General features: G+C 36.8%; 1 protein-coding gene and 1 long non-coding RNA gene across 2 annotated transcripts; both read right to left on the bottom strand.

The window, feature by feature from the left end:
- Positions 1–5929: 5929 nt before the first annotated feature.
- Positions 5930–8984, bottom strand: LOC141627890 (uncharacterized). Its single transcript, XR_012537080.1, has 3 exons — positions 8841–8984; positions 6358–6462; positions 5930–6162 (listed from the first exon to the last, which is right to left on the bottom strand). It is a non-coding gene; the product is annotated as an uncharacterized LOC141627890 (long non-coding RNA).
- A 3301-nt stretch (positions 8985–12285) lies between these two features.
- Positions 12286–14190, bottom strand: LOC141627231 (putative nucleoredoxin 1). Its single transcript, XM_074440610.1, has one exon. The coding sequence runs from the start codon at positions 14188–14190 to the stop codon at positions 12286–12288; it is 1905 nt and encodes a 634-aa protein (XP_074296711.1).
- Between the last annotated feature and the right edge of the window lie 842 nt (positions 14191–15032).

Raw genomic sequence — 15032 nt, 5'->3', positions numbered from 1 at the left:
AATAAGTAAAGTTCATCAAAATTAAGTTCAAAAAAATTAAGCTAAGTTAACTATAAACTCGTACCCGTTTTATAGTATTGACGAGTTTTGAAAAAGTTAAGACTTTCACAAATTCCCTCGTGCGACCATTTTTTCTTAACTAGTGACCAATAGCATAAGATAATTACGAGTACTATTTACCTAAAAGTAGTCATTATTAGTCAAAAAGTGCTCACATATTACAAAAATACACGGGATAAGAGCTTTACGTAGAATAATTCTCGTACCACTTTTATTAAAATCGAATAAACAAACAAGACATTAATTATTTACTCTAAACATTATACTTTATAAAAAAAACACCAAATTATCTACTGTCTCATTGAATACTCCCAAAGTGTGAAATAACATAGTCAAAAACATTTGTCGAGGCAATGGATTCGATGGTGTAAGCTTAAGGGTGTGTTTGGATAGAAAAAATGGAGGGAAAGGGAGGGGAGGGGGAATGAGGGAGGAGAAAGGGAGGGAAGGGGAGGGGAGGGGAAATGGAGTGTGGGTATTTGGTTACAATTTCCCTCCAAATCTTGCCTGTTGTGGAGAGATTTTAATTTGCCTTGGAGGAGGGAAAATGAATCCCTCCAAATCTTTTCCCCTTCATTTCCCTCCACCCTTATTTGCTATCCAAGCAAAGAATTTTAAATCCCCTACTCTCCCTCCCTTTCTTTTCTCTACAAATCTTTTAATCCAAACACACCCTAAATGAAGACAAGAAAAGTGAAGAGGAGGGTGATAATATGGAAATAGATTATTAAAAAAAATTGTAATGTGTAATTTACTTTTTAATTATGTATTGAAAGTAAAATGTATGAACCTACTATATTTATATATATAAAGGAAAGTATTATATTATCTTAACTTTTATTTCAAGCTATATTTTTTGTTTTTATCAATAATAATAATAATAATAATAATAATAATTTATATAATAATGACAATAACAATAATAATAATAAACAAAAATAAGTTATTATTATTATTATAAAAAGGGATGTCTTGGTATTAAGAAATTAGAGAACGTACATTATTTAAGAAATTAGAGAAAGTACATTATTATATTTAAGTTAATATTCATTTAGTTCGGAAAAGTTAAGCTCATATAAGTTAAGTTCAGAAATTAAGCAAAAATAAGTTAAGTTCAGTAAATATAAGTTAAGTTAAGTTCAGCAAAAATAAGTTCAGAAAAGTTAAGTAAAAATAAGTTAAGTTCAGCAAAAATAAGTTAAGTTAAGTTCAACAAAAATAAGTTCAGAAAAGTTAAGTAGAAATAAGTTAAGTTCAACAAATATAAGTTAAGTTCAACAAATATAAGTTAAGTTAAACATAGATAAGTCCAAAAAAACAGAGCCTAAAAGCGGTAAATTTTTATACTCACTAAATTTATATTTTAAGTCTTTCGGTAGAAAACAAACATACAAAATTCACCGAGACAAATGAATAAGTAAATTTGTAACACCTGATTGGAGGTGGAACTTGGAAGTGATCTTGGACAAAAAAGAGACAACAAGCATGCTAAGGGGTTGAATTTGTGAGGTCCACTAAGACGGGTATATTTGTTATAAGCCGAGGACGGGTCAAGTAATACCCGAGTAGTATTCTACTTCTGTCTTATCTACCCACTTGGGTATTACTGGCCCGTTTTCAGCTTGTGACGGATATACCCGTCTTCAATAAAAATTTGTGGGGTCCGTGTTGATTCTTCAACTTTCATGGTCGTGGCACGGTCTAAGCACAACGGTACAATGGCTAAGCCGTGCCGTGCGTGGGACTTAATCATGTAAAGTCCCACCGAGTCCTAATTTTCTGGCCATTTTCGTGTTCCATCTTGTATCCCACTATCTCTCCATTTGACATGTAAGCAAACTAAAAATAAATATTTAGATATTATAAAAGGATTATGTGTTACAAAATTAAGCGAGACAAGTGGGATAGAGGATTCGAACTCCGTCCCACCTATGCCAAAGTGCCAAACTAGATTTTCACTTTTTTGGGCTTCTTGCGTGTTCAAGGGCTAACCCCTGCCAAGCTTTATTTTCAGTCTATTTGGTTTCTTGTATGCTTAATGGGCCAGGCTCACCCATATACGTGAAGCTAAATTATCAATAACAACTCTCCCTAAAAAAACCCTAGCCTTCATCAAATTATACAAGGGGCTCCATCGATTATCAATCGATCGATGGTAAGCCCCAAAATTGTTTCAAATTTTAATCAATAGTATGCATACCTATTTTCTATTCAATAAGTGTCTCCCTTTTGGTGAGAATCATTTTTCCATCCCTTATTTCAGGGGTTTTCCATTTATTCGTGGTTTTAGTTTCATCAGTAATATAGTCAGGAGTAGTTCGTTGATGGTTTGCAGCGTGTTCTTTCAAAAGGTAAAGTGATTTGTCAACGATCTTTGGAACCAGTCAGAGGTAAATTTTATCTCATAAATCAAACGAAGGATCCCCTCAAAAGCTACATGAAGATAGCGATAATAGGACGAGCCGAATTGTCAGATGCTGTTTTGAGATCCCTAGTTTATAAGAAAATTATTTTTCTTTGGTTTCCATTAGATTTGTTTTCGATTATAGTTATTCTTTGTAAGTGCCGTATGACGTTCTATTAATGAATGGTTCTTTTCTCAAAATAACAACTCTCCTATAAGATCGTCCTATAACATAAGACTGACCCAAAAGGAGAGAAGCCCAGAGAAAATAATTAAATTTATTTTTATTTTAACGACCCGACATTTTATGATAAAAACTAACATAATTAAATATACAATTTATAAATATAAAATTTGAGGTTATCAAAATAAAATAATTTTTTACAAGTTTATTAACTACTCCCTCTGTCCCGGTCATTTGTTGTCCTTTTCCATTTTGGGGTGTCTCAGTCATTTGTTGCCCTTTCTATTTTAAGAATGAATTTGATGAGTAATTTGATCATTCACATTCAATTTATTCCACATGTCATTTAGTAATTGGCCCTTTCCCCCTTTCCTTGGTCTTTGTGCCAAAACCAAAAGACAACAAATGACCGTTACGGAGGGAGTAATTTATTTGGGCTTTTAGTTATTGGGTTAGTCTTATGAATAAAGTGGTCTTACACAACAATTTGTGAATTTTCAATTTTTTCACTTTTTGTTCATGTCTAATGGGTCAGCCCACCATGGTATCAGTGGGTCGTGCCTCGAAAGGTCGTGTCGTGCTGGGCAAAGGTACAACGGGTTTGGCTAAACGAAGGTTTTGGCACGATATGAAACCGGTACATATCGTACCATGCTGAGCCGTGCCAAAACCGTGTCTTGCCAAGATGAATCGAGGACCGTGCTGGGCGTACCAGCCCACGAGCAGAATGTCAAGTTTCGCCTCTTCACTTTACTTTAAACTAATGTAACAATATAAATAATACAGAGTGATTTACAATATACATACGAGGATAGATAACATATTGCCAAAAAAAACAAATAGTAGATATTGAAAATGTCGTAGCCTAGTATTTAAGAAAAAAAATGGGATGGACAACCTAATAAGACTACAACAATTCTCTTGTACAAAGTTTTTTTTTTTTTTTTGTAAAAAACAAAAAGTGACCGCTTTGAAAAAATATGGACATCTTTTAGTCATACAAAGTGGTCATTATTTATCAAGAGGTGGTCACTTTTTTCTGTCGCATGTACGACTATCTTACATTAGAATTTGCAATAAGATTGTTGAACATCATTCAACGGTCTTATTCAAGTATTTGTGAAAAGGAAAATAGAGGCAATTTCTCGAGATAGAAACCATTCATATCCAATGCCCCAATCAACCTTCCTAGAGTAACCAAACGCCCATATACATTCTTGTTTAATGCAACAAATCCTTATCCTTCTACCTTAAATACTCTGATATATGTTGCTACCATCATCTTACATTTCTGTACTATCTACTAAAAATGTCAGACATAAATCCATGTTTCTCTGAAGACATATGGTTCGAAATCCTTAAAAACCTTCCTGTCAAAACCTTAGGCAAATGTCGTTGCGTTTGCAAATCATGGCATTCCCTTATTGTTTCCCCTTCTTTTATGGCTGCACACCTTAAGCATTACACTCAAAACGACACGAATTCCATGTTTCTCTTCCGCAAAACAAACGACCAATACCTTTTCTTTCTCGACTCGGGTCGTATCCCCCTTCAACCGTATCATACTTCAGTACATGTCACTCTCAAGTGGTATTCTTACTTTGTAGGATCCATCCATGGTTTGATTTGCCTTTCGGATGGTCGTTATCTTGGCAACAAAAGCCGAATCATTTTATGGAATCCCTTTCTTTCGAAAATGATCAACTTGCCTATTTCTATGACCGTTACTCGTAAATCGTTTAGCCTGACCTCAGTGTTGGGTTTTGGCTACAACACTTACCACAATGACCATAGGGTTATTAAGATTAGTTTCAATCGTCGCATGTCTGACAACGACAACGGATTTTACCAATTGCTTTGTAAATGGAGTAATTTATTGGCTCACTTGGGAGAACGGAATCGATTCTTCAATTAGCGAACGGATTCTTTCCTTCGACGTGGTCGAAGAAACTTTTCAAGTAATAGAATTTCGATTTCCCATACCCATCGTTGCGAGGGAGACGTCAGACACAATCGGTATTTTTGAGTATAAATCGGAGTTATCAGTGTCCCGTTGTAAGTACGATCGACATGGTTTTTACAAATTAGGGTTTTGTGAAATTTGGGTTAGAAGAGACGAGTGTTGGTGTATGGTATTGATTGCTAAAGTCGGTCCTCTTATTCTTACAGGCCCAATTGAGTACTTGGGTAGAAATGGTAGTCTATTCGGGTTTGCTAGGATAAGGGACAAAATGTTGTTCTTGTGTGATACTAGGACTGAAAATTTCTCGAAGTTTGGTCATCATCAACGTAAATCGACTAAGTTTGCTGCGTTTTCTGAGAGCCTTGTATTACTCGACCAAAACACCGATGTTTGCACAGATTATGCACTTGAAAGTTGAAAGCCACATCCATTCAACTTGAATTGAAACGTTAGTTGTTTATTGTGTTCCAAGTGGTGGTTGTTTTGGAATTGAATCGTTTATTGTTGTACTTGAATTTGAATTTAAGTTATTTATTTTGGAACGAATCGGACTATTTGAGTAGTTGATGTTAAAATTGCCTTCACATTTCGTATTTTCATTACCAAAGTTGGTTGGTATGAGTGGTAAGGGCTCTCATCTCTTAAACAAGTGGTCAGGGGTTCGATTCCTGGCTCTTGCGAATGAAAAAGCCAAACTTGGGAGGGGTCAACCCATTAAATTGTCTTCAGTACCCCGAAGGAGATTGCCCCAGCTGTCGGTAGGGGATACTCCTGGTCAATACCAAAAAAAAATTTCGTATTTTCATTGATGCATATATAAGTATGTGAGTCTTTGTTTTTGTACTAGTTTACGACTTTACGTTGAGCTGTGTTAAACATAGTCGCTTGTTTTTGTACAACATTTGCAGCTACCAATTCTCGTATTTATTCTAAGAGTTTTTTGTCAAAAACTACCACTACAAAATAAATGCGCGAAACTGACGGCCAAAATCCGTCAATAATGGCCTTTATCCGTCAGAAAACACGGGTTCCTGACGGAAAAACCGTCGGGAATGGACGTCACTATAATTCGTCACTAAAACCGCGTTCCTGACGGAATTTCCGTCAGTAATACGGATTAGTGACGGAAAACTGACATAAAATCCGTCAAACGTAGCCTCCCAGGTTTGTCGAAAATGTTGACTTTTGTTGACTTTTTTGACGGAAATTCCGTCAGAAAAGTCAACATTTCTGACGGAATTTCCGTCAGGAAAGTTGACTTTTTTTTATTAAAAAAAAAAAAAAAAAAAAAAAAAAAAAAAAATCTTCCAGTCATATATGGCTCACATAAGATACTCTCACACTGGTTTTTTTCATCAGGTTACAATCAAAAACTAGATCACCACTGCTACTTGATCAATTTAAATCAAATACATTCCAATAACACTATTGATACTTAATCAAAAACTAGAAAACGCATCGCTACGACAAATTCATGCAACTTCATTAGTATATTTGTTTGCGTAAACTGGGCAAGCTTCGGCAATCTGCTCCTCGGTCATTTGTGGATACCTGCATGAATAATTGATGGCTTGAGAGAAGAAAATTACAGTTCTAAGTTGTCATAAGTTTAAATCTTCAATCCAATTATCAATGGTCAAGTAACTTATAAATCAGGCGTCAATATTTGCACGATTCAGCAATATGGAAAAATAGTATATGATCAAGTTAGTTTGGTTTGGAAACAGACGAAATGTTCACATGTACCTCTGAACCATTTTTTCTTCTTGCCGATGGCTCACAATCACCCTTGTCACAACTGAAGCCATGACGCAAAAGAAATAAGGATCAGCTAAGTCGCCTCCTCGCCTCCTGCAAACCAACATATAAATGGTCACTAAGCTGCCAGCTTGTAAGCTTGCGTCGTATTGGATATACAACATAAATAGCTGAAAGTTTCACAATAACATTGAGTTTTCATCACATTAGTCCAGACTAGCTAGAAAAGTTGGTAAGATTAAATGCAAAAATATCCTAAAATATGAAACTAAATGCTTTTCGTGTTTCATGTAACCATGAAGTGTATACGGAGTAAATTTTTTGTTCGGTTACTTCGCAACAAACCAAATTCAAATATAAGAGCTACTACTATCACAGTTAAAGTGAAAAATTGAACTCAAATTCAAATATAAGAGCTACTAGCGTTTGTTAAAATACTCAACTGACTATGTTTACATCTTCCGAGCTTCCTCATTTTTTGCCAGTAAATACCAGTCCAAAAACCCGGTCATGATCTTGTGCAAACACACAACAAGATTAAAAAAAAAAGGTTACAGTTACCATATACTGTATTATTTTACTAAATTTTATGTCAAGGGTTATGTTACTCAAACTCAGTTCAAAGGGTCGGATATGGGTGCGTACTTAAGGGTCAAACACCGATATCAGTTACCTTGACGAATGTTTATTGATTGAGTGTCCACTGTGGTTTTAAGGGTGCATCACTAAAATTAGTAGACAACAAATTTAGTTTCTGCATGGTTGGGATTTGTGACTTGTGAGTGCATATTGCTCCTTGAGATAAGATTATGACAGTAAACGCAACAAGTAGGCCTAACTAAAGCTCTCAACTCGAAAACATATTCACCCCGCTCGCAAAAAGAAGCCTGATGGGCCAAGGGCTTGATGTTTTATCTGAGATAAGGAAGAAGTGGGATTCATGGGTGTTTTATCAAATTTGCATCGCCTTGAGCAAAACCCATTTCATACACAGATGAGTAGTCGCTAACATGTTATTACTTAGAATGAATAACAGGCAAATGCTCGGAATAAGACTTGAATGCTACCTAAAGCCTAAAGAGTTTAAAACATATTGTACATCAGTACTCTTGTTAAAACACTTTTACAAGGAGATTCTGAATATTCTGGTTCACTACAAAGTTCTGAATGTTCAGCTAAAGAGCTCGATTCACTATCATTAGCGCACATTTAAAGTGAAAAATTGAACTCAAAAGTGAATTAATAAACCCTCTTCACATATATGTAATTGCTACAACCCTCTTCACATATATGCTCCTTCAATCAATTAAACAATTATCTATAGAAAACAACGGTGCATTAATAAAACCAACAAAAGTGAGTAAATATGCTTAGGCAAATGTGAACAATACAACAATAATTCAATATACAAGATGTAGAAAGTATAAAGAATTGATTTTCACTTCTAACTTAGTTATAATATCAAATCCAAACAAAGAAATTGACGAAAAGTAACGAAAAATCAATCAAGAAAAAAACCCCAATTTTCAATTGAAAAAGCAAGCAAAACATAAGATAAAAATTTGCATTCCTTCAAATTAACAAGATATGAGATGATAAATGAAATCTAACCTAGTTTTTTTCATCTTATTTTGGCTCCTAATTCTCAAAAATGCTGAAGAAGTGGAAAAAACTAGTCTAAGGAGTAGTGTAAAAGCAATGCCTACAAAATTCAAGAATGAGATGGGACTCAGATAAACCATGGCTATTGCTTTTAAGGTTATTCTTTGTTGTTAACCTTGACGTTTACTTTCTAAAACGCTAATGTAGTCAACAGATAAAACTTGTTTTCAAATAGTCATGTCCGAGTACGGGAGTAGTACACTAATTTCGCTACACCAAATAAAAAATCCCGGCCTCGCCTCTGCCAATAGCAAGCCAAGAATACAGAAAACAAATCAAATAAACAATGCTTCATTCATAAATCTCTCTTAAGGTGGCAGTATCCGTCTTAAGATGAAACAAGTCAAATATGCTCACATTTACATATATAGGACAAACCTTTAGTTAGCGTCCCTAGGCAACCTCCTTTTGTCCTATGTACCATATTTGACCCATTTTAAGTTTAAGACGGATATTACCGACTTAAACAAGAATTGTGTTATTAACAAACGCATAAGCAGTATAATAATGCAAACCCATGTGAAACAAGCATTAGAATAATCTCCCAAATCACTGCTTTTGAAAATTTAGGAATTAATTTACTATTATACATCACAAATTGCAGTCAAAATTGTAACTTTAAGTAAACCCAATTGTTGAAAACACAAAGAGTAATTATTCTATAAGAAAATGACCAAATAACCTGAAATTCGTCAAATTAGGAGTCTCATTTTCATATTGAAATCTAATTAGCAGATGAACAAATACTAGAAGAGAAAAAATGTAATAAATAAAAAAAAAAGGAAAGAAATGAAGGAATGTATACTCACCAAAGAAAGAGAGATGGGAGATCCGGCAAGGCCGCATGGTAGTCGGAGTAAGAGAAGGGAGCCGGAGAGTGGCCGGAGGTGAGGTGGTCAGTGGTAGTGAGGGTCGATTTTGGGGGTTAGGGTTTGGGTAATGTTAAGTGATTTGGGAAAATAATGATAGGAAATGAGGAAAGACGCAGGGATATGTTAACAAAATTTCTGACGGAAATTCCGTCAGAAATTTTCTCTCAATAATTGACATTTGACGGGATTTTCCGTCGCATAATAATAGTGTGAGTCGACGGAAATTCCGTCGGAAAGAAGCGCCGTTCTTTTTTTTTAACGCGCCAGTAGAACTCGTGATGATTTAATTCGGACGGGATTTCCGTCAGTAATCCAATACTGACGGAAATTCCGTCACTAATCCGTCAGTTTCCCGAATTATCTGACGGTTTGGAAATTCCGTCAGAAATTCCGTCAGTTTCCCGCGTTATTTTTGTAGTGTACCTAACATTTACCATATTTTCATAAATACTACCTAAAGTTTTTAATTTTGCGAAAAACTACCTAATAATTTTTTACTTTTGTAATTGACAACAATACCCACCGTAGTTGAAATAAAATGAGTTCAACTTTAATCTAGAGAATTTGAAAAATACCATTTATCAAGAAGAGTACTCCGTATGATTTAGTTACCCTAGTAGTTTTCACAATAATGATCGATACAACGGTTTTAAATAAGACAAACTAGTTAAAAAAATCTCATGAGGGATAACAGCCTTTAATATCTGTAAGGCTCTTATACGATACACGTTACGTCTCGATCCACAATATTACTAGAGCTGGACTTCGGGCCGGTTCAGCACGGGCCGGGCCGGGCTGAACCCGGGCTGGGTTGGTGGTTGGGGAGCCCGAGCCCACACTGCGGGCTATGGGTGTGCGGGCTAGGGGCGGGCCGGACTGGGAAGTGGTGGCCCTGAACCGGCCCGGTTGGGTAAAATGGGTTGAAAAGTTGGCGGGCTGAGCGGGCTGGGTGGGTTGGGTAGTGTGGGCTGGGGAAAAGAGAGCCCGGAACCGGCCCGGATTGTTGAGCGGGCTGGGCGGGCCATGACAGTGGGTCAGCGGGCTGGGGTATTTTGAGCCCGAGGGTGCGGGCCGGGCTGGTGCGGGCCGGGCCACCGTGCTGGAGTCCAGCTCTAAATATTACACACACCTCATTTAACGATATCAGCAACTTGCAATGAATATGCTAGTACCAAGTATTTAGTATCACAAATTATATTTTAAAACCGCCGTATAATATGACCACTTAAAAAATGACGACTTTAAAGTTTTACCATTTTCTCGATCAAAACCTTTCATATTCAATGTCAACCGCCCCTGCTAATAGATAAACGAAACGCCCAAATACTTATTGGAAATATTGATACAAAGTTACTTTTAATTATTGGGAACCAAAATGTCCTGCACTTAAAACGATTCAACTTCAAAGTACAAATACCTTATACTTAATCCACCAACTCCTGCTTCTACCTTATATACTCGCTATCTGACGTGCTCATTTCATTTGTCTTACATTTCACTAAATCACCACTATCTACTAAAAATGTCGGACGTAAACTCATGTTTATCTGAAGACATATGGTTCGAAATCCTTAAGAAACTTCCTGTAAAAAACTTAGGCAAATGTCATTGTGTCTGCAAATCATGGCATTCTCTAATTGTTTCCCCGTCTTTTATGGCTTCACACCTTAAGCATTACACCCAAAACGACAAGAATACCTTGCTTCTCTACCGCAAAATGTCTATTAAAATTCCACAACATGAACTATACCGTTTCTTTCTCGACTCAGGTCGTATCCCCCTTCAACAAAGTCACACCTCAATTTGCCCCTTCAAGGTACACGTCTTTCTCATGCAGTGTTCTTTCTTTGTGGGGTCCATCCATGGCTTATTATGCCTTTCGGACGCTCGTTATCTCGGTCCAACTAGCCAAATCATGTTATGGAATCCCTTCCTTCGGAAAATGATTAACTTGCCTACGTCTATGGTCGCTACCCTTAAGTTGCGTTACCTAATCTCTATCTTGGCGTTTGCTTATCATGATAACAAAAATGATCATAGAGTGGTTAAGATTAGTTTTTCTCGAGGCAATCTCCACGGATTTTTTGGTTGGAAACTCGATTCGTATGGTCTCCTCTTCACATTGCTTCTTAAATGGTGTTATTCATTGGGTCACTTCGGAAGATGATGATATTATCGATTCCTCAATTGGCAAATGGATTCTTTTATTCGATGTGGTCGAAGAAACTTTTCAAAAGATTGAGTTATCCGAAGACATTGTAACAATACCGTTAAGGGAAGTCGGTGTTTTTGAGTATAAATCAAAGTTATCAGTGTCCCATTGCAGCCACAATTTTTCCGATACATATTTTTTTGCAGCGTGTCGAATTTGGGTTAGAGAAGCCGATTCTTGGTGTATGATTTTGAATGTTGTACTAGATAATCAAATGCATATAGGTCCAATTAATTATGTGGGGAAGAATGGTGAGATATTTGGATTCGACAACAAAAGTGATGGGAAATTGATGTTGTATGATATTATTGCTAGACAAGTTACTGCTGAGCTTGGTCTTGGTCGTCAACATATATCTACAACCAAGTTTGCTGCGTTCACGGAGAGTCTTGTATTGCTCGACCAAAACACCGATGTTTATACTGATGATGATCTCCAAAGGTACACCTAAAAATTTGCATAATCCCCCTTATACTAAAAGAATAAGAGTTCTTCAAAATTTTCCGGCATAAATAAATTTGGATGTAAATGTATTTTTATTATATCATATCTTTAATTATTCATAGGCAATTATTTTGTGCTAACATGTTTTTAATTGATTTCGTAGCAGATCTGTCAAGAATCGCCGTCGGGATATCTTCATCACTTATTCACCTTTTGATTATGGTGATCCCTTTCCTGAACCCCAAGCCGAATAATAATGAAGATGCTCATATATTATTTCATCGTCATCTAAACATATCGGTGTTATATATGCCAGAGCTAAAAATCCTATTATATGCGACTATTTTCATTTGTCGTTTTATTTTCGAGTTTAAACTATGACCTTATGCAGGCTTAACCGAAGATGTCAAGCTCAAGTTTATCTCTTAAACGCCGAGTTCAACATCACTCGATTTTTAGTTATAAGCGAAACTTCATGGAGAAAAACATGCAATTTTAGTTCTGAATGTTTATAACTTGAAAAACTAAGACATTCAGATTGATGGCCTGCGAGAATCGGAAAAATTAGTGCATCTTATACTGAAAGAGTTTTGGCAATATAGAAGAATATAGAGACGCAACCGATGACAAAAAAAAACTTAGTTAATTTAATAATGTCAGTAACAGTACCAAGTCGGAAAATTGAAAACAGGCGAAAGTTATGTAGTTTCGATAAATACTAGCGCTTCAAGGATTGAAATAATCACGAGGGTTAAGGTCAGTTAGGTCCTGAACCACTTCTTGGTAGAGAGTATCAACAAATAGAGATTCAGTGACCCCTTCTTCCATTAGTTTGATGTGAGCCCGTTTCGAAACAATTTTGCCATTTTCCCCAACCGCAATGAGTCGACTGGTTAAACCGTCTCTATCATTGTCGCCTGGCAAGATCAGTTGCGCAACCACAGAAGCTTTAACAGCATCTTGGACGGGCATAATCGGCCATGGCATCTCAGCAATATCAGCATGCTGCTCACGTATAGGTATATATTTCTGATTTAAAGGAACAAACACAACTTCACAGCCACTAGCCTTAATTTCAAGGTAATGCTTGATCAGCAGACGGCAGAACTCGCCATTGTCAACATCAAACTGAAACGAGTCAAGATATAGGAGTAACTTCTTGCCATCGAGCTTAGACTTACGTACATAAGATTCACTGTCATTGCGGACTAAACACGTGCGCTTCTTTTGCCTACTGTCTATAAACCATGAAAATGGGTTGAGTGACTTGAGCGCATTGTACCTTTGTTCAACAACTTTGGTAGCGGTGAAGGGATACGTATTCATTCCAAATTGAGTGATCAGAGCTCTTGCCTCAATCTCACCAGGCTCGCCGCTATTATAAGCTGGCAAAATAACTAGCTTATCATGCTTCGGGTACTGGATAAATACTCGTGACAGTCTGCGACAGGCCTTCCTGTTCTCTTCAAAGGGAAAAACAAACCACGACGTAATATTGAAAAGCTTCAAGGCTTCAAGGAGGTTTCGATGATACGCTATTGGATCATCGTAAAGAGGTAGGCATACTAGCACTATCTCCAACTCCTGGTTCATTGCTAGGCATTGTTTATGGACCTCGTTAAGTTTATCCATGAAATCCCCGTCACAGCACAGGTACAACCCGATGTGCTTGTTCCAGAGCTGTGACACTGTCATTGATGGACCTGCAGCAGGATCGACTCTGTGGAGAACGAGAGACCAGTCACAGAGAAGAATATCAGCGTAGAGAGACGGAGGCTGTGGCTGTTCATCATACGAATCTTTTATAGCGACTCTATTCCTCTCCCGATAAAAAGGATCACACCTGATTCTCAAGATATCGTCTTGTGTTTCAAGGCGCTCCACATAATCGTCAGTAAAGGGAAACCATGCAGACCCATAGGAATTAAAATTCTTATAAGCATCATGATGCTGGATAATATCCCCTTCGGGACTAACCAAAATAGTTCCGATACTAAAGTTGAGGCCGATAGAGGAGCATATAAAATGACGAGTGTCAAAGTCAGAGAAAGGAACTGCAAGACACTGGAATGCGGAAAAGAAAGCGCCAAAAACATCCTCGCGAAGATTTAAACCGGGTTCCTTATCAGCCACTAAAACAATTTCAAATAAATCTCGACGTAAGTCAGTGTATGCATCTATCAGGGAACGACAAACCGAATAACCATAGGAATCAAGGTACACAGGCAGCTTAAAACAACAGATTAGTACGTATTTACCACGAAGAACGTCGATTTTAACAGTTTCGCCAATAGCGCGTATCAAGTGAGTTGTTTTACCATTATTTGACAAGAAGGATACGATATCTAGATGCCCGCCTTTCTGGATTTCGACTGATTCGGTTTCTAATAACTCGGGTTTATCAATTGATGGATAGTGACAAACATTAAAGTTCGACGAGTAGACATTATCTAATTCCGTCGACGACGACGAAGATTTCTGTTTTTTTAATTTTGGAGTTTCATCATTGGAAGATCCATTTGAAGATTCTTGATCCTTTATTTGTCGCTTCTTCTTGTTTATGGTATGCAATAGAGTGCCAGAAGGAGAAGGAAACCACTGGCAAAACATCTTCCTTGTCCTTGGACTCATATGTTCCAACAATTCTTAGTTACCACCGTCTTAACTTAAAACGGCTCTCACAATCTATTAATATAGAGGTGGGAAAAAAATTTATTACCTTATTATCCTGTTGATAAAACCCTCAATCTAGGTTTAACCCGTGCATACCAAAACTAGCGGTGGTGGGTTTCTAGTCTTGTGAAAAAAGGAAAACTTTAGTCAACCATATAATAATCAAACTTGGAGTTTGGTCTTTAAATAGGAAGTACTGCTAAAGATGGTCCACAAATTTTAGTGAACTACCCAACATACCCCTGGTTGTATTTTTGTATTGAATCTTTTAGGTCTCGTTTGGTTCATACCGGAATTGAATTGATGTGTTAATCTGCAATGCACGTGATTTAAACCCCTACATCGAACCCCTACATCGAAATTCACATGAATTGCAATAATATGTTTGGTTGCTCATACTGGAGTTTGTTTCCTAGGAGTTTCCAATGACCATGAGGGGTAGGTAGTTCAATTCCTTAAATCATGTAGGAGTTGGAAACTCCCATGAAGTTTGAAATTCCCCCATTTTATAAAAAATGGGGTAACCAAACAATCTCTCAAAACCACAATTCATGGGATTTTAGAATTCCCGTGAATTGGGTGGGCAACCAAACGAGGCCTTAGTCGTAGTTTCGAATGACCATCACAGGGTCCGTGGTTTTCTAAATCAAAACGACGAATTACTAAGTGAAACAACGCAAAACTAATCGACGTAAAACGAATCGATTTTTTAAAAATAAAAACCACAAATTACTAATCGTTACAATGTCAATTTGTCTTGACCAAAAAAAAAAAAACAATGTCAATTTGTTTAACAATGT

Source organism: Silene latifolia, chromosome 2 (genome assembly GCF_048544455.1).
Source record: "Silene latifolia isolate original U9 population chromosome 2, ASM4854445v1, whole genome shotgun sequence".
Lineage (NCBI taxonomy): Eukaryota > Viridiplantae > Streptophyta > Magnoliopsida > Caryophyllales > Caryophyllaceae > Silene > Silene latifolia.
The sequence above is the reverse complement of the archived record's forward strand: the minus strand, read 5'-3'. Positions and strand labels throughout refer to the sequence as shown.